Consider the following 23,025-nt stretch of genomic DNA (forward strand, 5'->3'; position numbering starts at 1 on the left):
AAGTTTAAAAAACACCACAAAATTTGCCATTTTTCTCTCAAATCTATAATACTGTAGATGTTTATAGGATCTGCGGTATGTTAATGCTGGATATTTTTAGATTCTTTGTTGCTGAAATGCTATTTTCTCTGTGTCGCTGTAAGATGTGTATTTATAGTTGACGTATCAAGGGAAGCTGTCTTTTCTAATGTAGCAGCCTTTTGAAACTGAGATATTTCCGCTGCATTGCTTAGAAAAGTGTGTAGGGAGATGGGAAGACGGTGGGAGAGGGAGAGAGAGACAAAGACATAGGGAAGGTTTTAAAAAGAGCAGAAGAGAGGGAGTTATAGATACGCATCAATAAGTAGGAAAGATGGGGAGAAGAATGCCGTTTCTCATTTTCCATCATTGTTACTGTGGACCTGTAAATGCACAAGTTGGCTCCTAAATTTATTTTGGACACCCTCGGCTAGTGGGATTAAGTTTGTGTCAGTGTCAGCATGTACGCCACCTTGGACCTGTGGTTGTCGTCTCTCAGATCCCTCCCTGGGGAGATGGATGAGACAGATGCTCTCCGCTCCAAACGCTGCAATGAAGACGCCATTTCCCTCGCTCCCTCCACCACAGAGTCCATCATCGTGGAAGGTGAGTTGACTGTCTGAGATGGGGGCTGAACTTCATTTCAACTGTTTTACTCTAGGCTGAAATTGTATCCTAGAGGGACAGTGATATAATGGTAACACTGTTTTTCTAATAATCATAAATATGTTTTCTCAGCCTGTTCAGTCCTCAAAGATCTATGCATTCGCCTGAGTGTGGAGTGTTAGTTTGTCTTAAGGGAGTGGAGTGTTTTGCGGAGTCAGGGGTGACCTCACCCTGTCTCATTAAGCTGTAATGTGTGAGAGAGAGACAGGCTAACTGGGTGCTAACTTGCCATATACAAAGAGCTACTGCATTGTCTTTTTCTCTCAGCTGCCATATTGTTTTCATCATATACAAACTCAGGAGAAAAGTGACTACATTTTTATTTTCCCTCTCTGTTGCTCTACACTATATTTATGAAGGAACTACAGAAAAACTAGTTTGACGGTGTCTGAATGATCTTTAAGAAAAAGCATGCAGTACAGCATTTGGCTTATCGTCTTTTACGTACCTTGTACTTTTTGCCACTAAGATGACTGTATCAATAAGAAATCTTATCTACAAACACCTTTTTAAGGAAGTCCCTGCAATGAAATACAATTATCTGTTGTGAAATAGTAATGTAATACAAATATAGAGTGGTCAACTACAAATCAGCACCTCTTGAGCTGAATGTAGGTCAACACTGACTGAAGTTCAGTGCTCTTATACCAGAGGCCAAAAGCAAAATTAATAAAAACTAGATTCTTTTTTTTCTCAACCACCTCTGAGCTTGATATTCTTTGTTATTTACATACTCTGTGAGATGTTTTGCTTTTATAATACGTTTTGCTGTCATCACTGGATATTTGTCTCATACACACACAGTAGTGTCATAATTATTGGCTGATTTATTTCCAGTTTGGTGGATAAAGCCTTGTATTTAGATTTTGAAAAGTTGGGGATTAACAAAGGAAGTATGAACAAATTGTATTGTTGAGGTAAGATTATTTGCGTTGTCTTACTCACGATGGGTCTGACCTGCAGCTGCACACTGTGTTCTCCCAGGGATGACCTTCCTGTGAAAACACTGACCTAAACATCCCTCAGCATTGTGCAAGTTCTCTCTATATTGGGAATTAACCTAATTGTGATGTGTCTGAGCTTTTGATGCCTCTGTTCCTCTACTCAGATGCTCACTATGCAGCAGTGCGAGCCGATCTGGAGTCTGACGCCCAGGACCTGGAGGCAGAGTCGTGGAGTTTGGCAGTTGACCAGCAGTATGTTAAGAAGTTCTCTAAAGAAATGGTGAAGAGGCAGGATGTGATATATGGTAAGAGTGATTTCTAAGGTTGTGTTCACACCTATACGGGTACACAAAGTGCCAGGGGAAAATCAAATAATTAACTTTTAAAAGATTACTCTAAAACTGAAAACTAGGCATTACAATTAAGGATCAAACCTAGTCAGACCTAATTTTTATAATTTTTTTTTATTTTCAAACTTGTAGTCTTCAGCCCCAAGACCCAAGCATTGCCATGCATTGTACACTACTCACAAAAAGTTAGGGATATTCGGCTTTCAGGTGAAATTTCAGGATGAACCTAAAATGCATTCTAACCTTTCCAGGTGAACTTAATGTGACCTTCTCTAAACTTTTGAATGCACATGTCCAACTGTTCAGTGTTTCAGTACTTTTTGCACAAGTTGCTGTTCTCTAACAAGAAGCTTAACAGCAAAAGTCACAACAGGTTTGATCCATGAATCGACCAATACATTTCCTACTTCAGTTAGAATTGGTATTTAAACAGTCCTCCTCATCCTGCTGTTCACATTCTGACATCATGAGACCAAGACGACACCTAACAGTTGATCAGCAGCACCTCGCCATTGCGAGGCTTCAAACAGGAAGTCCTCAGACGGAGGTGTTCACTGAGCTTAGAGGGTTACAGAGTGTCATCAGGAGGTTGTAACAGTGATACAGAGAGACTGGAAGAGTCACAGAAAGGAGAGGAGTGGACGTCCTTTGGCCACATCCCAATTTATTGAGACACTGAAATTTTTTTGTTGTGGTATACCTACCACTGTTGTTAGATTTTCTTTCAATAAATTGTTTAAGATTAATAAAATTACCATTGCATGCTTCTACTTAAATGCCCTACTTTCATGATATAATATCACTGTAGCATTCACTTTTTACATTTTCCATATATTTCACCTGAAAGTCGAATATCCCTAACTTTTTGTGAGTAGTGTATATGTCTGTGCTTTACATGGCCAAACATTAACATGAAACCTCCTGTTACTGTACAGAACTGATGCAGACGGAGGTGCACCATGTGCGAACACTGAAGATAATGCTTCGTGTGTATGTGCGGGAGTTGAAAGAGAACCTCCAGATGGACTCAGGCAGGCTGGACTGTCTGTTCCCTCGCTTGGAAAACCTCCTCGAGCTTCACACACATTTCCTCACTCGTCTCAGAGAGCGACAGCGAGAAAACGTTGTCTTGCCCAATGACAGGAACTACACCATCGACAGATTGGCAGACATTTTGATTGCACAGGTAGGGAAAAGATAAGTAGCACATCTGACAACACATGCATACAAACCCAGCATTGATTTCTTGAATTCCTCACATTAGAGAGTTACACACACACACACAATTTGATGCACAAATTAAATGATAACAGCATATTACGTGTGCAAAAACAGAACAATGAGCCATCTGGGTGACAGAGAAGATGGTTGTCTTTGTTCTCCAGTTCTCAGGTGAGATTGGAGAGAGGATGAAGGACAGCTATGGAGATTTCTGCAGTCACCACACTGAGGCTGTCAGCTACTACAAAGAACAGCTGCAAAACAACAAAAAGTTCCAAAACATCATACGGGTAAGACACATTTCCAGTTGTCTAATTTTTTATATCAGATTTAATCCAGAGTACCTCTGTAGTAGAATATAATAAATCCACTTGCAATCTTATAAACATTTAAGTAAATAATACCTTTATTCTTCTCAGAAAATCAGCAACCTGTCCATTGTGCGGAGGTTAGGAGTGACTGAGTGTATCCTGTTGGTGACACAACGCATTACCAAGTACCCAGTGCTAGTGGAGCGCATTCTGCACAATACTGAAGGTCCAGCATTTCACATGCATTGTTCTGCTCATCGCTGTTGAAGAGAGTGCACCCATGTATTAAGTGAGGAATAACTTCACTGATTATTGTTTCTAAGTATACATTTTTTCTGTCTTTAGCAGGGACAGAGGAGCATGAGGACCTGACTCGGGCACTGGGTCTGATTAAAGACACCATCGTACAGGTTGACACACTGGTTAATCTCCACGAGAAGAACTCTCGGCTCCGAGACATTCACAACAAGATGGAGCCAAAAGCACTGGGAAAATTCAAAGATGGCAGAGTGTTTCGCAGGGAGGATCTGGCACAGGGCAGGAGACGGCTGCTGCATGAAGGCACAGTCAACTGGAAAGCTGCTTCTGGCAGGCTCAAAGGTATGAAAAAGCATGCTAAAACAAGTTGCTTCACTGATTTAGTGTCTAGTGGTGTACATATTTGAGGTTCCTATTAAAAAGAAATAATGTCTCATGCTGGTCCTTGGTCCTGTCATCTACCTTCTTTCAAGCTTGCAAGTTGAAGTTTAAAGGTGTCGTTTGTGGTTTTTGTCCTTTCAGATATTCTTGCAGTGCTCCTGTCAGATGTGCTGCTCTTGCTACAAGAGAAGGACCAGAGATATGTATTTGCCACAGTGGTGAGTGATTTGAATTCATTTTTCTGTCAGTTTGACACAAAGAGGAATACTTGATTAATGTGCAGTAAATGTGATCGGGAGCAGAATATAAACTGTGATACATGACAGTTCTCTGGATGTTATTCATCAAATTTTACTACTTCGAGTTCCACTTATCAAATGGCACACCCTCCTGTCTCTTTCCTCCATCTTATTGTTATCCACCTAGGACAACAAGCCGTCAGTGATCTCTCTTCAAAAGCTGATTGTCAGGGAAGTGGCCCATGAGGAGAAAGCCATGTTTCTCATCTGTGCCTCCTCCAGTGAGCCAGAGATGTACGAGATCCACACCAACTCAAAGGAGGAGCGAAACAGTTGGATGACACACATACGGCAAGCTGTTGAGAGGTAGCTGCATTTTCACAGAGAGGAAAATGCACAACAGTTTACAATTATTTACATTATTTGCACAGTTAAAAATCGAGAAAGATATAACATGAAATTTATAGGAACCGTATTCTGTGTCCCCATCTGTAATGGCTTCTGTCCTGTCCCCTTAGTTGTCCTCATACAGAAGAGAGGCTGTTCAGCGAGGAAGAAGAGGCACGAGCTTCCAGGTTAAAAGAATTTCAAGGTAACTGCAGATCAAGAGAACAATGATGTACCTAGAAAATCAGATGTAGGCCACAAGGGGGTGCCCATGTATCACATTAGGGTTAAATTGTTGTATGTTGATTTGACTTTGTTTCCTTTATGTCTCATCTCAGTAGATCGAACTGTATACATAGAATTGTTTTTTGTCGCATTGATTTTATTTCTTGCAGCAAAAGCTGTTTAAAACACCTATGAATATTTGGGTATGGTATGGATTTCTGTGTAGATGGACAAGAAGTGAGCACGTGACAAAACCCACATCCCTGTCCATTGTTTAAGGAATTAACTCCTCTCTTAATCTGTTTCATGTTTGTCATTGTAGAACGGCTGAGCCACAAGGATGCAGTGATCGTCCAGGCTCTTACTGAGAAGCTGCAGCTGTTTGCAGACATGGCAGAGTCTGTGGCAGGTCTAGAGGACACAGCTTCACGTTCCAGACTTCTGCTCCGAGGAGACGCCTCAGACCTCCAGCAGGGGGAGGCCCTGCTCAAAGGAGCAATCACTGAGGGTAGGACAATGCTGCACGATATAGTTATCTGCTTTAGATACAGAGGCATTGCACCATGGCATTGTTTGAATTTTACACACTGATTCTGCCAACTTTATATTATAGATCAATAGGATGATTATTGAATTTGTCACTGTGCATCAACCACTGTGCTTCAGTGTTTCAACCTCGCTATGTCTTTCACCTCAGTGGAGAACCTCCAGAACCTGCTGCAGTCCGGAGTGAGGGAGGAGGCTCCAGCGTCACGGCTGGAGGAAGGGAGTGGCTCTGGGGTTCTGCCCAGGCGAGCCGATACCTTTGGGGGCTATGACAGTAGCCCCACCATCGTCAGTAAGCGTGAGTCCAGCACAATCCATGCCCTGAGGAAGCCTGACATCTAATTGAGTTGCAATTGTATTCCATTGGCCTTTATGCAATTAACGAATTATAAATAAATTTTATAAAATTCTTCAAAGATGGTTGATTTTCTTTAATTGACCCCCCCCCAGATAAGCATTTAGAGACCACTATACCTACATTTTTACATGTATATGTGTCTTGTTTCTGTGCAAGGTTCGTGATTGTTGTTGTTAATATTTTTGTATCTATTATTTGTGTGTGTGTTACTGTGTCTGTTTCCGTGTCCGTTGATGTGATGCCTCTGCACCAGATGGCAGCGTGAAGAAAAACTTTTCTGGCGAGTCCAGAAACAGAGACAGAAGCCAGAGAGCCAGCTCTGACCCTCAGCTTAAAGACCTCTGTGGCAGCAACACCCTGGAGCAGACGGTAGGGGCCACACACACACACACACACACACACACACACACACACACTTGGGATGAGTCACAGTGTTATTTCCTGTAAATAGTAAAAGCCAGACCAAGTCATCTGGAAAGTTTCCATGTCCTGATGTTTACTGTAGCCCTGCTCTGTAGGTCACTTCATTTTGTTTATAAACAGATAAAGTCTTGATTAAAACAATGTCCTCATTGGCCTGCCTTCCAGTAAGGGTAGTCTGTTTCAGCAGTTTTAGAGATGCTGCTGACACAAAGACACACTAAAACATGAATGCAAACACACGTCAGTCAGTGTACGCAGCTCCAGTTTAAGCTGCAGTGCTACTGTGATAACCTAAATCCATTTTTGACTATCAAAGCGGTGAGCAGTGACTGCACCGAGGTTGTGCTGGCTGATGCCATGTTGGCAGGCAATACTTGAGCAGATAAGAGAGGAACATATGGTATTTCCAATGCTCCTTATCCTTTCACCCCCAAAAACCCCTCTATGTTCAGAATAGTGCATTTGGAGCAGGAAAACAATTACTTATGGACATCAAATTAGGACTGACTTTTAATAGCAAACAGATTTATATTTTCCTATTGGTGCCAGAGTAAGAGGGAATGGGTCCAAGTGACCTGTGATAAACATAAGTAATAAGAGGAATCAACCTTTTTGTTCTCTCATGATAACAGGTTGAATCTCCTTATCTCGAGATAACAAAGCTAATTTTCTCATGATAACGAAACAATTAACTCATAATGTTGAGATGACAGCATTAAAAAATTATTGCAGGCACAGCCATTCTCAGCTTCCATACTTGACTATCCTGGACTGATTTTTGTATTTTTATAAGGGAGATTGAAACAAGGGAAAATACTGATAAATATTTCATGGTTCATGATGCTCAGCTCTCATATCATGGTTGTATGAAGGATGGACAGAAATTAAGTGTCACTTAATTCTGAATTGTGTATTGGCTTTATTTTTTTTTCCATTTTTAGTATTGTATAGTTTTAGTATAGTTATAGTTTTGAAAATTTAAAAAATCAAATAATTCAATTTGAAAATTGCATATAACCACGACAAATTTCAAGTGTTGTAAATATTTTCACAGCATCTACTTTGTATAATAATGTATTGCATATTATGAAGAGCACTTGCACTGTGTCTGTGATGTTATTTCATGACTTGCTATGTGTCTGCTCAGGTTGATGAGACCTGCTGCTCTCCTGCCAGATGGAACCGCATCTGGTCCAACTCTTTCCCCGAGGCTGAGGTACTCCTCTTCTCTGATCTGTCACTTTGTGCTACACAACACTGTTGAAGTTGATATTCATAGCCATGCCTGCTGAACTGAAAAGATGCACCCACAAGAAGTGTGCCAATCCAGTGAAATGTTGTATTGTTTTGGAGACACTAGTGTTTATTTGATTGTGATAACCTTGCTTGTATCTCTATTTTAGTTCTTTGACAGAGTGCTGTTGCTGTCCCAAAGGCTCTATAGTCTACAGGTAATACTGCCCCCTCAACTGTGTGTGATAATGTCAACAAATGCAGACAGTGAAAGAAATATGTCTAATTGAAACATGTGAAATATTCCCTATGCATGCAGATAACTATGTGATTAAATATTGTCTAAATACAAAATTAAAAGATGTTCCCTAATGACCTTTATGTTGCTCTTCTCCCATCCTTGTCTTCAGGCCATCATATCACAGCAGGACAGCCACATTAAGCTGCAGTGGGCCTCATTGTCAGAGCGCGCCTCCCTGCCCGGCCGCCACAGAGGGAATGTGCTCCTGGAGCAGGAGAAACAGCGGACTCTGGCTCTACAGAGAGAAGAGCTGGCCAGCTTCCACAAGCTGCAGTCTCAGCACCGACAGGAGCAGCATCGCTGGGAGAAGGAGAGGGAGAGGCACCGCCAGCAGGTCGAGGCCACTGAGGCCAGGCTCAGACAACGGGAAGAGGAGTGCAGACGGCTGGAGGTGAAATGCTCTGTCCTGCCTGAGGGCTGTGGAACAGATTTTAATGGCAAATAATACTGTACCAGAATATCATCTCTGTTTCATACTTAATTTTTTTTATTCCTTTATCCTATGTGTGATCTGTGATGTGTAATTTGTAATAAAAACAAATAAACTTTTCCTATAATGTTTTAGCTCTCATGACTTGCATATAAATGGAATCTTCTTGTATTAGAAAGTTTTTGCATTTATTTGAAGTTCATGTCTCAGTGCAGCATGTAAATTTTGAACATTCCACACAGACTTAGCAACATTGCTGGTTCTTTTGATGCAGGAGCATTTAGCAGAGGAGAGGAAGGAGCTGGAGAGTCAGAGGGAGACGTACCAGCAGGACCTGGAGAGGCTGAGAGAGTCCACCAGAGCTGTGGAGAAAGAAAAGGAACGCCTGGAACACCAGAAAAAGATCAAAAGGAAGACTATTGAGGTGGGGAACTTGTGGAGTCCAGCCAAATTTGCTAATACAGAAATATCATAGTATGCCTTGTGTTTGGAGAAAATGTCAACCGTACAAAACAAGACTAGCAAGCTAGCTGTTGCTAGTAGAAACAATATTTAATTCTCTCAAAATCTATTTACTTTAAAAAAACGTAAAAGAACATAAAAGTGTATATTCCTGCATGAAGTGTATTTTACTTAACCTTTAAAGTTGTGTGTAGGAAAATGAGGATGAGGCTGAGGTGCTGTGTGACAGTGAGGTGAAGAGATAATATCAGGAAAAGTGGTATTGGTGACGATTACTCACAGGATAAAGAATAAGAAGGGGCTTTCCCAGCTCTCTTGCTTCCTTTTTCACTGTTTTGTTGTGTCAATTTTCCAAACCTTTCCCTACCTTGGCTCTCTTTTTTTCCATCCATCCCTTCCCCTGGGCATACATCCTGTACCCACCCTTCTAAGATAATGAAGCATCTAAAACACTGAAGAGCCAAATATATGACTGAAAGAACTTTCAAATTCTTAAATTCAGGTCCTCTTACTGGTAGAAAGCCTGTTTCCTAGATGGGTTAATGATAAACACACATACAACTGATTACATCTCTAACCACTCGACTCAGTAATCAACCTATGCAGGGAGCAGTCTTTCTCTTCACCTCTCTTTACCGTTTTTTCTCCTCTCTCGTCCCTGTGTTTCCTTACTTGTATCCCTCTTTCTCTCCCTCCAGTACAATGCAGACCATTGTTTGTTGGTTTCATGGGAGAGGAGCTTTGAGAAAGATCCACTGACTGTAATTTCATGCCTGGTGCTAACAGATCTGTCGAGGAGCTACAGAAAAGTTACTTAATATCAGCCTTTAGTGTTTTCAGAGGCCTGTGTTACCCTTGCAGTTTGGTTGATTGTCCTTCTCTGTGACAAACTGAGGAGAAAATCTCGATACAGACTTTATAGTTTTGGGGTGGGTGATCATTTATGAACTTGTCTATCACAGTGTATGGAGTTTTGCATTGAATATATATCATTATATAAACAATTCTGTGGAAAATAGATTAATATTGGATAGGAATTTCAGCTTTTACCTAACCCAGCAAAGTAAAGACCCAACAAAGCAAAATACTTCACCGTGCTGATAACAAATAACATAGAAATGATGTTCAAAAGTATTTTTCAGGACAACTTTTTAAAGCGATTTTTGTTTCTTTGGTGGGTACATTTTTAAAACAAGTAATCTGGATTTGATCACAGTGAGAGGAGCATTGACATTAATGAGTCACTGCCTGACTCTCTCACATGATTCTGTCCTGAAGCCACGTTAAATGCACCCAGTGATGGGATTGTTCACTCTGACAAATGCTCCCATATGTGGGGAAGCCAGAACTTTTTGACAGGATGAGTCAGCATCTCCTTTTTTCTGCTTCCTTAGAAAGAAAAAGTTTACCAGTGTGTGTATAAACAGGACTTCTGTGTTGTGACCAGCTGTCTACCAGTGGTGCATTGATACACAGTGTCCCGTACAGATATGTTTTTCTGATTGAAGCTGTCTCCACTGAGTCAGTAGTTTCTCTCTGCTGTCTGGCATTCCTACCTAGTTGACGCCTCACAGTTGTCTCTGATTGGCCAGTACCTCTTCACCCTGCATACCAAGCAGGGTAACTGATGGATGACACAATGCCATCCATTCAAGTCCTGACTTGTCCCCCCCCATAAAAAAGCTACAGTTGCAACTGTGCAATCTATTTTTTTAATCTTATTTATCTACTGCAGCTTTTCTCATAACATCTTCAGACATCTGGCTACCTCTTCACCACTCCAAAGATTTCACGGTAACAGGACCTTTCAATGACATACATTAGTCCTCAGAGTCTTTACTCAAAGGCGTACACAAACACAAGCAGCTGACATGAATTATTGAATTTATCATCTCATTACCGGCTGCAGAAGGAAGGCCTTTGACTGTGTGCTGTACCTCGAACACTTCAGTGACTCTTGGAAAACCACAGCCTCTGGTCTTGTGAAGCAAATGAGCCTCTGGCTGAACTGACCTAATCTGTTGTGATGAGTAATGCAGGGACCATGGTAATTACAGAGGCCTTAGTTGAAACAGTGATGGTGAATCAGATTGCTTCGCGGTTTGTTTGTTACATGGATTGCAAGATAAGTCCCGAAGCACTCCAGATGTAGATCCAATCAGCATTCAGCACCCCATCAGATAATGCTCATAATATTTGTTTTAGACCAGTTAAGTAGTGTGTTTTTGTGTTTTGTAAACGCAGATGTAATGGTTGCAGTTCTATACTGTCTGCTCTGCTGTGGGACTTTCTTGGCAGTGGTTATGGGAGATTTGGAAGTGGTTTGTACCCTCTCTGCGTCAAACACATCAAACGGTCTTTTCATCAGCTGTGACCTCAGAATCTGTTCCAGGCTCTGAGCCAGCCTGATATCAACAGACATTTAATCACCAACACCCAACATTAAGACTCATCAGCAAACCCATAGAGCTATGATTAGACCTCCATTAAAAACAAAAAGACATGACTCCTTCTGTGTTTGTGTGTGTGTGTGTGTTTTGGAACATAAGTGAGTGTTTGCGCAAGAACAGTGCAAGTAGCGACGTGCCCTCTGACGGGCTTGTCTTTCATGTGTTATTTCATCTGATCACAGCTGGCCTCTTGATAAGGACAGCATTGAGCTCATTCGTCGTTATTGGCTCTGCCCCAGGACAGAGCATTGGGTCTGATTGCTCAATAGTCCTGTGAAAGTCATAAAGCGTGTTCATACACAAGGTTACTGCTGGAGATTGAGAAGAAAAATTACTTGCACTACATGGCAAGAGTCAATGGAAAATAAGTGCACACCAACCGTATTTGATGGAAGGAAACCTAAAGCTTGGAAACGGAGTGTATGGCTACGAGGTCAAAGGTTCGTTGCCTAGCCTACTAGGAACATGCAGGGGAAATGCATCAATGAATAAGCGCCGTTCAACCTTCAGTAACTTTAAAATGCCTTTAGGCAAAGCACTTAATTTAAGAACTGCCCCTTTCTGTTGCTTTTTGCTCAACAGCAGAAAACTGTAAAACTGTAATGCTGCCTTGAGTAACTATGTGAACATGACAGAGAACATTGCTGAAACATGGGAAGGTTGGAAAAACTCAAGAGAAGCATTAAAAGGTCCGTCTTAAAACAGTGACCTGTGTCTGTGTCTTCGACACTCTGAGACATCTCCCCTCTATGGCCTCACTCCTCCTGGCTCCTAGCATAGTTGTAGGTCATGATATAGCAGCAAATTCTCATATTTAAAGGAATGAAAATGAAAATTAAATGACTGCTAATCCATTATTAAATGGTTTCAGAGTAATTCTTAGAAACAACTGACTAATCGTCTCAGCTCTACTGTGATGTTTAGCCCCAAGAGAGCTGAAGCTAAGTCACAGATGGTTACATCGCTCATCACCAAACTTCATAGAAAACAGTATTTAGAAACTGTATGAATCACTTAGACAGGTTTAAGCCTACAGTGTATGCTAATCTTATTAGTAGTTCCATACATTATGTAGTCCAGGTAGGATTTAACAGCCAGTGTCTCCTTCCCTCTGGTGTCCATTGTGTACAAGGCAACACATTGTGCAGTGTTAGTGGTATGATATGGGAGTATCCAGGCAGTTTGCAGGATGAGAGGAACCTGGCTGTATAATTAGCTAGTCCAAGTCTGTCATTAACAGAGGCCGCTGGAAGGCAGCTAGTGCTAATTGTTTATGTGCTGTCAGTCAGGCCTGTTTGTGCTCTGTAGCTTCCCCACAGTTTACCGCCCTGGAAACCTGCTGTTTATGCTACTTAAAGCCGATCACCTTGTTCTGGGAACAATGAACATCTGTGTGCTAAGACGAGTGAGTGCTGAAAGAGGAAGAATGATGGATGGAAATAAGAAGGGGAGGTGTAGGGAAGGAGTTATGGAGAGTTTCCCCACTGCAGGGCCCCTCTCTGCCTCGGGTCGTCATGCTCTGCTGTTACAACAAGGTCTCAGATCAGCTGAGTGTGCCCTTCACGCCTTGTAAAACACAGTCATCATGTGTCTCCAATATCTACAGGAAGTATTCTGCTTCATCATCAATCATGTAGCATGTGGACTGCATACCAAACAGAAGAGTTACAGACTGATGCCACAAAGACGATCAACATGTCCAACTTACTGACTGATATTTGTTATGATATATCGTTTTATGGTGATACTGGCCTTATTTTAGTGGACACTTTTATTTTCAACATGCTGTTGGGATTCATATTCAGAGAAGCGACTTTGTGAAATGTTGCTATTTGTGAAACTGGTCTAATGAGAAATGTATATAGGCACACACACAGACATACTGTCAAACTATAATCCAAACCGATTATGGAAAGTGTTACAACTACTGAGTTTTAATTATGTACATACTTGATCTTGTTGAGAAGCTCCAAAGCTCTTTTCAGATTGGAACTGACCTGCAGTTACACAAGGTCATAGACTTTTAAGTCTTTTATTCTCCTCATTTAGTATACACAGCAAGTATTACACCGTCGTTACTGAGTTTTTCAGTCTCCATCTTGAGAGACATGGGGGTGAGGAGGATTTCCAGTCCCTTTTTAAAATGAGTCTCTTGGCTGCTCCTATGTTGTGTCATGTAGCTGCAGAGCTGATTCTGAACAGCTAAAAAATTGCAACTTTTTAACTGATTGCATTTTATCTTGTGAAGTTTTTAATTTTCTTTTTTCGTGATAAATATCCTTCTGCAACAAAGTGGGTCACAGTGTTGTAGAAAGGCTTTAACTTGTCTTGTATGTCTTAGTGTAGCACAGTGAAAAGATGCTTTTTATAGCTCGTGTAAGTCAACACATATGGGATTACTAATGGATACAAACACTGAACCACTCCATTGTTGCAGAAATCCTTCTGGTCAGTCTCTTTGAATGCAGGTTGGATGATAATGTTGACTCGGATCTGTAGATCATCTTTCCTTCAGTCTAGTAATTAAGTGGACAATGCAGTCAGTGTCTTTTATCCACTGATGTCATGAGAGCCATTTTCTTGTTCCCCTGCTTGTCTAACAGCCCTGCCTGTTTTGTTAGGCACGCCTTTATGTGCACAGGGACTATTAAGGGTTTTATGTTTCGCATTTTGTGTGTGTCTGTATGTGTGTGTCTGTATGTGTGTGTGTGTGTGTATGTGCATTGTCCTTGAGACTCTTCGAAAACATCAAAAGCCTGTTACCAAACTTACCAAACTGTGTGCTCAGCAGAAAGAAACGCATGTGTTTCTGATTCCCTCTTCAGCCCATAAATACCCTTCTCCTCAACAGATTGTGTGTCTGTAATGGAACGGCGTCACACAGATGATTTATAATGTGTGTGTGTGTGTGTGTGTGTGTGTGTGTGCTTGTGTGTTTTGTCCTCTTAAGAAGCTGTTTTAAGTTGTTTTTTGTTCTTCAAAACGATCCTCATACATAATTCACAGTGCAGACTGCTTACACACACACAACATGCACACATGGCGAGTCCACAACTCCGATTCCAAACTGAATCCGACCATAAATGTGGGTAATTACAGTGCAGAGTCATCCTTTGTGAACTTGAATACTGATTTTGAAGTCTTGCATGATTATGTTTACAACATTTGAAGAAGACTTCACTATGGTACCTTCTTCGTCTCCTCCAGGTGGCTCCCCTATCTGGCAGTCTGAACGGGGAGCTCCTCATGACTTCAGGCCTCGCCACCTCCACCAGTGTCTCCGACCTGCCCCTGCCTCCGAAGCCCCTCGTGCGCACCAGCCTCTCTGTTGCACCAGCCGACTATCTAGAGCGCCCCGAGGTGATGTTACGGCGGGAGGCGGGCTCTTCCACCCTGCCGCTGAAGACGGAGGTGCCGCTTCATCTCTTCAGCACCACCAACCAGCTGCACAAACCGGTGGGAGTGCAGCAGCAGATCCCTACCAAGCTGGCAGCCTTCAGCAGCGGCAAAGGGAAAGGAGGCAAGATTGGCAAAGCTTCACATCGCACTGACAGCACTGGTAAGGAGTTAGACCTCAAATATGGAGTTTCACATAATCAGCAGGTGGCAGGGTGGTCCAGTGGTTATCGAGGCCATCTTGATTTTAAGTGGTCACAGGCTGAATCCACATAAGTCCGTCAGAGAAGCTCTAAGGAAATCACTGAACCCGTTTCTCCCAGCCAGCCCCACAACAAGCACGTTTAGACGCTGCTTAGATGCTTCCGTTTAAAAAGCAGTTGCTTACAGTGCATCAGATGCCAACTCATACTAACATAAAGGTATGCTAAAAGTATGCTCTTTTTCAGTGTGTATATGAGCGTTGCAGCGAGGTTTTCTCCTCTCTCTTACTCTGACAGGTGATTTATAACACTGCTGTATTTTCTTGTTTAAAATGGATTTTTCTTGCCCACTGCCATCGATTTACAAGCCATCTGTGCTGACATGAGCTTGACCTGATCAGAATGATTTAAGTGGCTCATTAGGATCACATTAGCTGTCTAAATTGGGTCAGCCCTCCGATATATCAAATAGTGGCCTGAAAGAGGCTCGTCTGCTCTCGTTTACCAGTGCAATCTAATTGTACAATCAAATCACCTTCTGTCTCCGCTTCTCTTGTTTTCCTCGCTCCCTCTTCCTCTCCCTCCCCTGGTCCCCTCCTCCTTCCTCCCCCCCTCAGCCTCAGTGGATATGAAGCAGATGCTGCCGCTGAAGCTGTCCGCCCGAGACGACAACGCCCTCAAAGCCAAACGTTCCATCAGCCCCCACCAGCAGCTCCCGCTGTCAGCCCCTCCTCAGCCCCACTCCCTGCATCACCACCAAGGTACTTCTATACACACTAACTGCTCATGAGCACACACACTCCCTCCTTTGCTCCATTAGGACAAACCCAAACACAATCTCCTCTCGTCTGTCTTTGCCTACTGCATTATTAAACTTGCTTCTCACAGACACAGACATGAGACGTGCACATTCTCCACCTGGGCGAACTGGACCCCACCCGATCACGTTCCTCTCTAAAGCTTACCTTCATGCCCAGCCTCACCCTGTGTAAACACCTATCAATTACACATGCTTCACTGTGATTAATGGCAGGCTGTACTGCTGACACAGACATTTTCACACTTTAATCCTGTGCACTAACAATTGCATGGCAAGTTGGCAGGATTTCATGAGAAAGATTGCAGTCAGGCTGAGTAAGCCCAGCCGTATTAAACAGGTGCAAATGACTAATCTGATGGCAGTTTTTGTGCTATTTTTGGAGTAATACCTTCTACCATAATTGCCTGTCTTGCATGCCTCTCACAGATCAACTCAGTCCTCCAGACAACACTGGACTGGACACCCAGTCCAGCTCCTCCATCAGCACCTCCCACCCTCCAAATGTTCAGAAGCCCCCCATGCCTCCTGCACAGCCCCATCCTCAGCCCTCCGTGCAGCCTCCTACCATCCCACCCCAGTCGCAGACCACCGGCTCCCTCCAGTTCCAGTCCCATCTGCCGCCCCAGGGCCTCAGTCCGAACACACAGGCCCATGTCCAGGTTAATGTTCACGGGCTCACCCACAGCCACAGCATGCCGCCACCCTACAAGATCAGCACAGAAGACCTCAATAAGGAGGACGTCATCTTTTTCTAAACCCCACACTGCTGCCCTCAAAAACCGCTAATCGCAAAAACAAAAAAGGAAAGAATTGGAGGATGGTTGTTGGTCCCAAATGAACCAGGTGCCATGCGGTAAAGTGACTGTTTTGGCAGGTGTGGTGTTTATTGAGGGATAATTAGGTTAAGATAGTTGAAATATCTGTATTAAGTTGCCGCAATCCATAGCAGAGAGCAGAGTCTTTGTCAGCTCTATTCAAGAAAGATGACATTTGTATTTTAATAACACTGCAGCCCCATGGCTGTTTTTAAGCTGCCACAGTTTTTTTTATTTAAGTTTTAGTTTAATTTCTTAACTCGAGCGGATGGCAAGTTTAAAGAGAAAAGCTTTGACAAAACAAAAGGCCGCTCGTAACATGTATGAAAGGGTCGAAATGAAGTTCTACTAATCCAAAGACATTAGCCACGAGAGCTGAAGGGGATTTGACTGAAAGGAACAATGTGAAAGAAAAATGGTCAGGTGAGTTTCAGGAGACTCTGATCAGACTGGTTGAAAAGAGAGAGGTGCAGCGACGGCGCCCTGGCCTGAACCATCTGCACCTACTGGACCTGGGACCACAAGAAACGATTCAACAGAAACAATCCAGCTCTTAATTCAATTTCAATTCAGTTCAATTCAATTTATTTGTATAGCTCAATATCACAACAGAGTGTCTCACAGTGCTTTACAAAGTTCACTGAAATAAACAAATGTAAGCGAACAAACAATCTAATAAAGAGTCCAGCAGTCGATGAGGCCAATGGATCAGTCCGGTGGATCAGTCCGAGGCATCACCTGCCCTTTATGACCCTCCTTCTTCGGGAAGGAAAAACTAAAAAAACCCAGTGGGAAAAGAGAAACCTCCGGGAGCACCACAATGAAGGAGAGATCCAGCTCCCAAGGATGGACAGGCTGTAGCCTTGGACAGACGCACATCCATTGGCTGATGGAGAACCACATCAGCGGGACCAGGACCAGGATCCATAGGAACCAGGGAATCACATCAGCAGAACCAGGACCACGATCCACAGAATAAATGAACACTCTGTGCTTGCTGTTTCATTGGCACACTGTAAATACCCCATTCCAGACAAATGAATGAACTTTTATGGACTAAATGTGTTGTGGTGGTACAGTGGTACAAAATTGTGAAGGCTCATTTCATTTTGTTGCACTGGATCTTCTTAGCCAGTCTTATTGCAGAAGGCTGAAATTATGAAATATATTTCCAGAACAATTGGTTCTGAAACAAATTAGAAACAGACTGTTTTCCAGGATGTTGTGTAATGATGCTTCTTTTCAACTAAGGGAGAGTTCAGCATGTGGCAAATTCTTTTCAAACGCAGAGTGAGACAAACTCAGGGATGTCTCACTCTGTCTGAACACTGAGATTAGTCCATTTTAGGTCCATTTTTGTACGTCTCTCAGCAGTAGCTCTTCTAAAAAAACGTTTTTGTATTCTGAGGAGTGTGTACTCCTCATTCTTGCATTAATGTTAGTAAACAGTATTTCACAAGTACACACAGTTTAATTTTTCTTTATGCCACCGTGGCTGTGAAGAAAAAGCTGAGCAGATTGATAAAAGATCACTTCTTTGACAGAGCGATATGTAAAATGTGTGTATGTGCTTTTAATCAAATTAGCCCTCAGCCTTTAGAGTGTTAAGGTGTATTCTCCAAACTTTTAACAGAGCTGCTATTGAAACCAGACATCCAGGAAACAAAGTTTAACAAAGTTTCGTACCATTCAGCATGCTGTACCGCACTGAGTTTGTCTCACCCTGTGTTACACAGAAACAATCCCTTCAAGAGACCTTATTTGAGAGATCAACATCAACATATCTGCTGCCATTTTAGTGCAACTGAAGTGTACTGGACAATTCATGACATGTCTCGCTTGTTTGACATTTAAAGGGTAAAATTAACTTTTAAACTGCTTTGATTTTAATTTGCACTGAAAATATGAAAATCCATCATTATGCTAGTAGACAATATGACTGAATATACCGCACCTGGATACCCTGAATACACCTTGCTGTGTTATTAGGGGAAAAAAAACACACACACAACTAAGATTGTATATGTCAATGACAGCAAGGCCTAAATGTGCATAATGGAGAATTGTGTTTTAAATCTGTGTAAGTTATTCTGAAATGGCTTCACTCCTCTGGTGCGTTGTATTATTTAATACTCATTCTTCCTCCACTGTGGGTATGAACATAAACTGAGTATTCTACAGACTCACAGGACAAATGTGGTCTGGAGCGTGCACAAAACTGAAGCAGTTTAAAGTTTATGGATTCCACATTTCACGTCAGGAAATGAAATCTTTATGTGATTGACACGTCGTGTTTTTGAAAGTTTGTGTCTCCGGGCCTCATTTTGCTGACTTGACAGTTTGTACATTTTTCAGGATGAGTTCATTTTAGCAAAGTCGGTATATCTTTGAGATATATATGAAAATGTCAGTTTAAACTGAGACCCTGAGGTCTCATTGATGGTGTGTTCTATTGATTGCTGATGACATTTCATTAGCTGGGTCTTAAATCTCTGTGCCTGACAGGAAAACGGTACCGTGGCCCTGCAGCAAAAACGACTATCGGCTCTTCTCTAAAATGTCAGTCTCTTTGTTTCTTCACAGAAGAAATATGGAGATTACGGTTTAATTTTTTTGCTCTGTTTATACGTCAGAACCCTTTAAATCAGGAAGTAGTTGACACGTAAACAAGTTTTGTGTCTTTTGGAGGAAAAAATGTCAGAGGAGCTTTTTGTCTTTGTCCAAATAAGCTTGGACAAGAGTTATCGATCACTAGCTGGAGTTTTCCCGAGTGTTTATGTATATTATGTATAATGTTGTACATACTGTATGTGATGTTCTTCTGCACCGGCTGCCCTCTTATGCATTCTTGTATTCAGAACAGAAATATTCGATGTGATGCAAGATGCAAAGCCAGCCAAAAGTCTTTTGTGCATATGTGTATATACACTTAAAATACACACGTGGGTGTGTGTATGTACAATACCGTACGCCTTGCTTGGATAGACTCGTGGCAGTTTAACAAAACCAGAATCAGTCGTTGCTGTTGTTTTAAATGAACAGAAAATGAAGGTGTGCATATTTAATCTCCTGATGTGTGTTTATGTTGTAGCATTGAAGTCGAGGTGCACTGTCGGACGTCTCCTGCGATTCATGAGTGATGTTTCGCCAAGATTATGTAGCAGACGTAAAAACTAAATCATCTGCTTGCTTCAGTTGGTTAAACCAAAGATGCATTCGGCTGACTGGGTTCCTGTCTGTGCTCTTGTATGAAGGATAAATGACACTGTGCTGGTTGTGTGGTCGTCCACAGAGTGTTATTACTTGTAAAAACACCCTCCAGGGAGTGTCCATAACAAGTGTGTTTACAGCACATTGTAGTCCTGCTCATATCCTGCTTCAGGTCAGATGTTTGGGTTTGCTGTTTGTTTTTTGCATTCCTCCCATCCAGATCTCAAATATCTCTTTATAGACAGAGAATCATCTTAAAACCAGAGCGTAGACAAACAATAAATCAAATGGGGCCTTCAGGTTCCCCAGTATTCTGGCACATAGTGGCACAACCCAACTACAGTGTCTGAATTTTAATTTTGAGGATGTGAGCTCATCTGATGCATTTGTACAAAGTATTTTGTTTATGTACGCCATCTTTTAAATACAACAATGGATTATTAATGTGCATGTGAACATAACTTGGTGGTTTTCAATGGGTGGAACCTTATAAAAACATATATTTTTTCCAGACTTTGATAAAATAATTCCAACTCAAGGTCCACTTACACGAGCTTTTTTTCCCCCAGCACTTTTAACCATATCAAAGAGTCTTCTTCAGCACAATTAAGTCGATGCGAAACTTAAAGGCCAACACGGACAAGAAGTCCTAAAAGTACTATTGATGAAATCATGGCAGCTACTCATATCCTGTGAGCAAACTCTGCTAATTAAGACCATGTGATGTGGTTGAAAGCTTAAGAAAAAGCCAGAAAGAGGAGCTTGTTCTGTCGGGGATTGTTCTGTCAAACTACAGTTTTCAAGGTTGAGAATGACTTTTCAAGACTTTTCCACGTCAGTCTATTTTCCTGTGTTCCCAACAGTCTCCTTTAATTCTGAATGAGAGATGTTAGGCAACAGGAAAACTGGTGTAAGAGCACTTTAGTTCTGCTCCAGGTACGAGAACCTCGACGGAGGAGCTGGATGCTGCCTGTTGGTACCACTGTTCGGATCAACTCACATCTTAAATATTCTTTTGCTGTACTGAAATGCTTAAACTTTTTGCTCTGTTTTTAAACTCGGAAGCCAGTCAGTCACATCACTGTGTGTGTGTGTGTGTGTGTGTGTGCGTGTGCATGTGTGTGTGCGCGTGCGTGTGTGTGTGTGTGCGCGCCCACGCCACCAAAAACACTGCTGAAATATTTTCAACCAACTTGTGTCCACTCTTGTGTTTTTATGCACACACACACACACACACTGAAACCTGTAATTTGTAAATATTCATGAACATATTATATTTCCTCAGCCAATTTTACACTAGTCACTTTGGATAGTAGCATACTTGAAGGGGAAATTGAATGTTTATAATGCTTATTATTATTGTTGTCTGTGAACTTTTATTTACCAAGAGCTGTCTAATGACATTTGTAGCACACAGCAAAACTGATTTTTGTACCATTTTATTTTATTCACTGCGAGACGTTAGAACTACCTGTGGACACAAACTGCTGCCTTAGAGAGTTTAGTAATAAAAAGTCTTGAAATGAATGCTATTTGTGTATTTATTCGCTTTTGAGTCTTAAAGTCACAGCTCACAAACACTAATTGTTTTGTTTGCTGTATATTTAGATCATTACTGTTTAGGCACATGTCAAGCTTTCAATGAATAATTCCCATTCGAGTCAATTTGTATTTACAAGGATTTGTTCTCTCTGTTCTCTCTCTCCTCTTTAACAACCACCCCGTGTATGTCTAACATATAATTCTGCCACATTATTTAGATTTCTATTCACTGCTTGTCAAAATAATTCTGGCCACCCAATTAGCTAGCACCCTAGCCATTCCTCCGTGGTTAGGTGGTGCAGTAACGGTGTTACTGACCCTGTCTTTAGACGACCTAATAACAGTCTATTCCCAGACAAAGCTCTATTTTCAGGTGTTGTGGTTGTGGCTGTTGAATCCGTCTGAAGACCTTGCTAGGAGCAGTACTGTCAGCTCCTGCGTTATTGTCATTCTGGCTGAGAAGACACTACAGTAGTGGCCGGTTTTTATAGTCTGCTGTCATTAGTGGCTTTCCTCTGTCTCCTCTCAACAATTATTTTTCCAGGCTGCTTCCCGTGTGGAGGGAAGCTGCATTTCACTCTGTCTTTGTTTCGGTCTCGTTCCTTCTACTGTTCTGCCCATTTCACGTCTCCCTGTCTCTTCCCCTCTCATACAATGTCTCCAGTCCTCCTCGACTCAGCCGCCTCACAGCTCGGAGGCGTTTCATGTAATGCAGTTTGCAAGAAGTCAGGAATCTCGGCTGTTGTTATTCTGTGTCAGAGGCCCTTCTCACCGCAAAGTTAAACCAAGAGATGATCCACAGAGACAGGCGTGCAGACGAACCTCCCTGCAGGCTCATAAAACGCGGAGACAAATCTCAGTTTGATAGACTCTGTGTCAGCAGTTGGTTTATATTTGTTTTGCTCTTCCATTAAGACCTAACAGCTTCTCTGCACTTTGGCAACATGCAGGTTGGAGTGAGACAGCCTGGCTACTGAGCAACACCACAGTGCAAATTCAGAGGTTCTAGATCTTTTTGGCCTGTGAACCCTAAAAATGAACCTGTGTCTGACTGCAACCCTTTTCACATGTTGCATTTGTCTTATTGGTTGTATGCATGAGTTTTTCTCTCCTTATTTATATGAGTAATTATAAGAAGTCTTATAATTGAAAAAGTCAGACTGTGAGGCTTTGGCACTGTATTGCTGTTAGCTAAATGCTAATAACAACATGCTAACATAATAAAAATAATGTTTACCCTTTTCACCCTCTTGGTTTAGTGTGTTTGCATGCTAACATTTGCCAATTGACACTTAACTCGAAGCACAGTAGAGGCTGGTGGCAATGTAATTTGTTTAATGAGAATTTATCAGATACCACAGTATTTGGCAAATTGAAACTTTCAGCTAATGATGGCACAAGATGAACAGCCAAAGAATCTGCAATTTCATAACATTTGGATCTTTGTGTCTGTACCTAATTTCATGGTGATCCATCCCACTGTTTTTGACATATTTCAGTCAGGACCAAAGTGGAGGACCAATGACAGACCTCACCATAGACCCAAAGTGCCAGCATGACTAATAGAGCAGAAATACCAGAAAAATTAAGCATGTTTTTTGCAGTACATATATGCTTTTTTTTTTTTTTTCCATCCGTCCATCCATCGTCTGTACCACTTATCCTTCAGGGCCCCAACCCCAGCTGACATTGGACGAGAGGCGGAGTACACCCTGGACTGGTCGCCCTTCAGTCACAGGGTTGTATGTTTTTTTTTCCTGCTTTGCAATCCTGTTAATCATTTGCAACCCCTCAGATTTATCTTGCCACCCCTCATGAGGGTCCTGACCTCCACCT

The 23,025-nt window shown here is 42.0% G+C and overlaps 1 protein-coding gene across 1 annotated transcript in view; it reads left to right on the forward strand.

The window, feature by feature from the left end:
- Positions 1 to 16,402, forward strand: part of arhgef18b (rho/rac guanine nucleotide exchange factor (GEF) 18b) — a 35,683-nt gene extending 19,281 nt beyond the window's left edge. Inside the window, exons 14-32 of the mRNA XM_070831826.1 lie at positions 518 to 624; positions 1,793 to 1,933; positions 2,914 to 3,164; positions 3,364 to 3,489; positions 3,619 to 3,736; positions 3,856 to 4,110; positions 4,291 to 4,367; positions 4,576 to 4,754; positions 4,907 to 4,980; positions 5,323 to 5,508; positions 5,698 to 5,844; positions 6,158 to 6,273; positions 7,475 to 7,543; positions 7,731 to 7,778; positions 7,971 to 8,252; positions 8,566 to 8,715; positions 14,411 to 14,762; positions 15,420 to 15,563; positions 16,049 to 16,402. Coding sequence (XP_070687927.1) covers positions 518 to 624; positions 1,793 to 1,933; positions 2,914 to 3,164; positions 3,364 to 3,489; positions 3,619 to 3,736; positions 3,856 to 4,110; positions 4,291 to 4,367; positions 4,576 to 4,754; positions 4,907 to 4,980; positions 5,323 to 5,508; positions 5,698 to 5,844; positions 6,158 to 6,273; positions 7,475 to 7,543; positions 7,731 to 7,778; positions 7,971 to 8,252; positions 8,566 to 8,715; positions 14,411 to 14,762; positions 15,420 to 15,563; positions 16,049 to 16,377 — 3,151 coding nt within the window. The 3' untranslated portion in view covers positions 16,378 to 16,402. The remainder of the gene's footprint in view (positions 1 to 517; positions 625 to 1,792; positions 1,934 to 2,913; positions 3,165 to 3,363; positions 3,490 to 3,618; positions 3,737 to 3,855; positions 4,111 to 4,290; positions 4,368 to 4,575; positions 4,755 to 4,906; positions 4,981 to 5,322; positions 5,509 to 5,697; positions 5,845 to 6,157; positions 6,274 to 7,474; positions 7,544 to 7,730; positions 7,779 to 7,970; positions 8,253 to 8,565; positions 8,716 to 14,410; positions 14,763 to 15,419; positions 15,564 to 16,048) is intronic.
- The last annotated feature ends 6,623 nt before the right edge of the window (positions 16,403 to 23,025 follow it).

Source organism: Pempheris klunzingeri, chromosome 6 (genome assembly GCF_042242105.1).
Source record: "Pempheris klunzingeri isolate RE-2024b chromosome 6, fPemKlu1.hap1, whole genome shotgun sequence".
NCBI lineage: Eukaryota > Metazoa > Chordata > Actinopteri > Acropomatiformes > Pempheridae > Pempheris > Pempheris klunzingeri.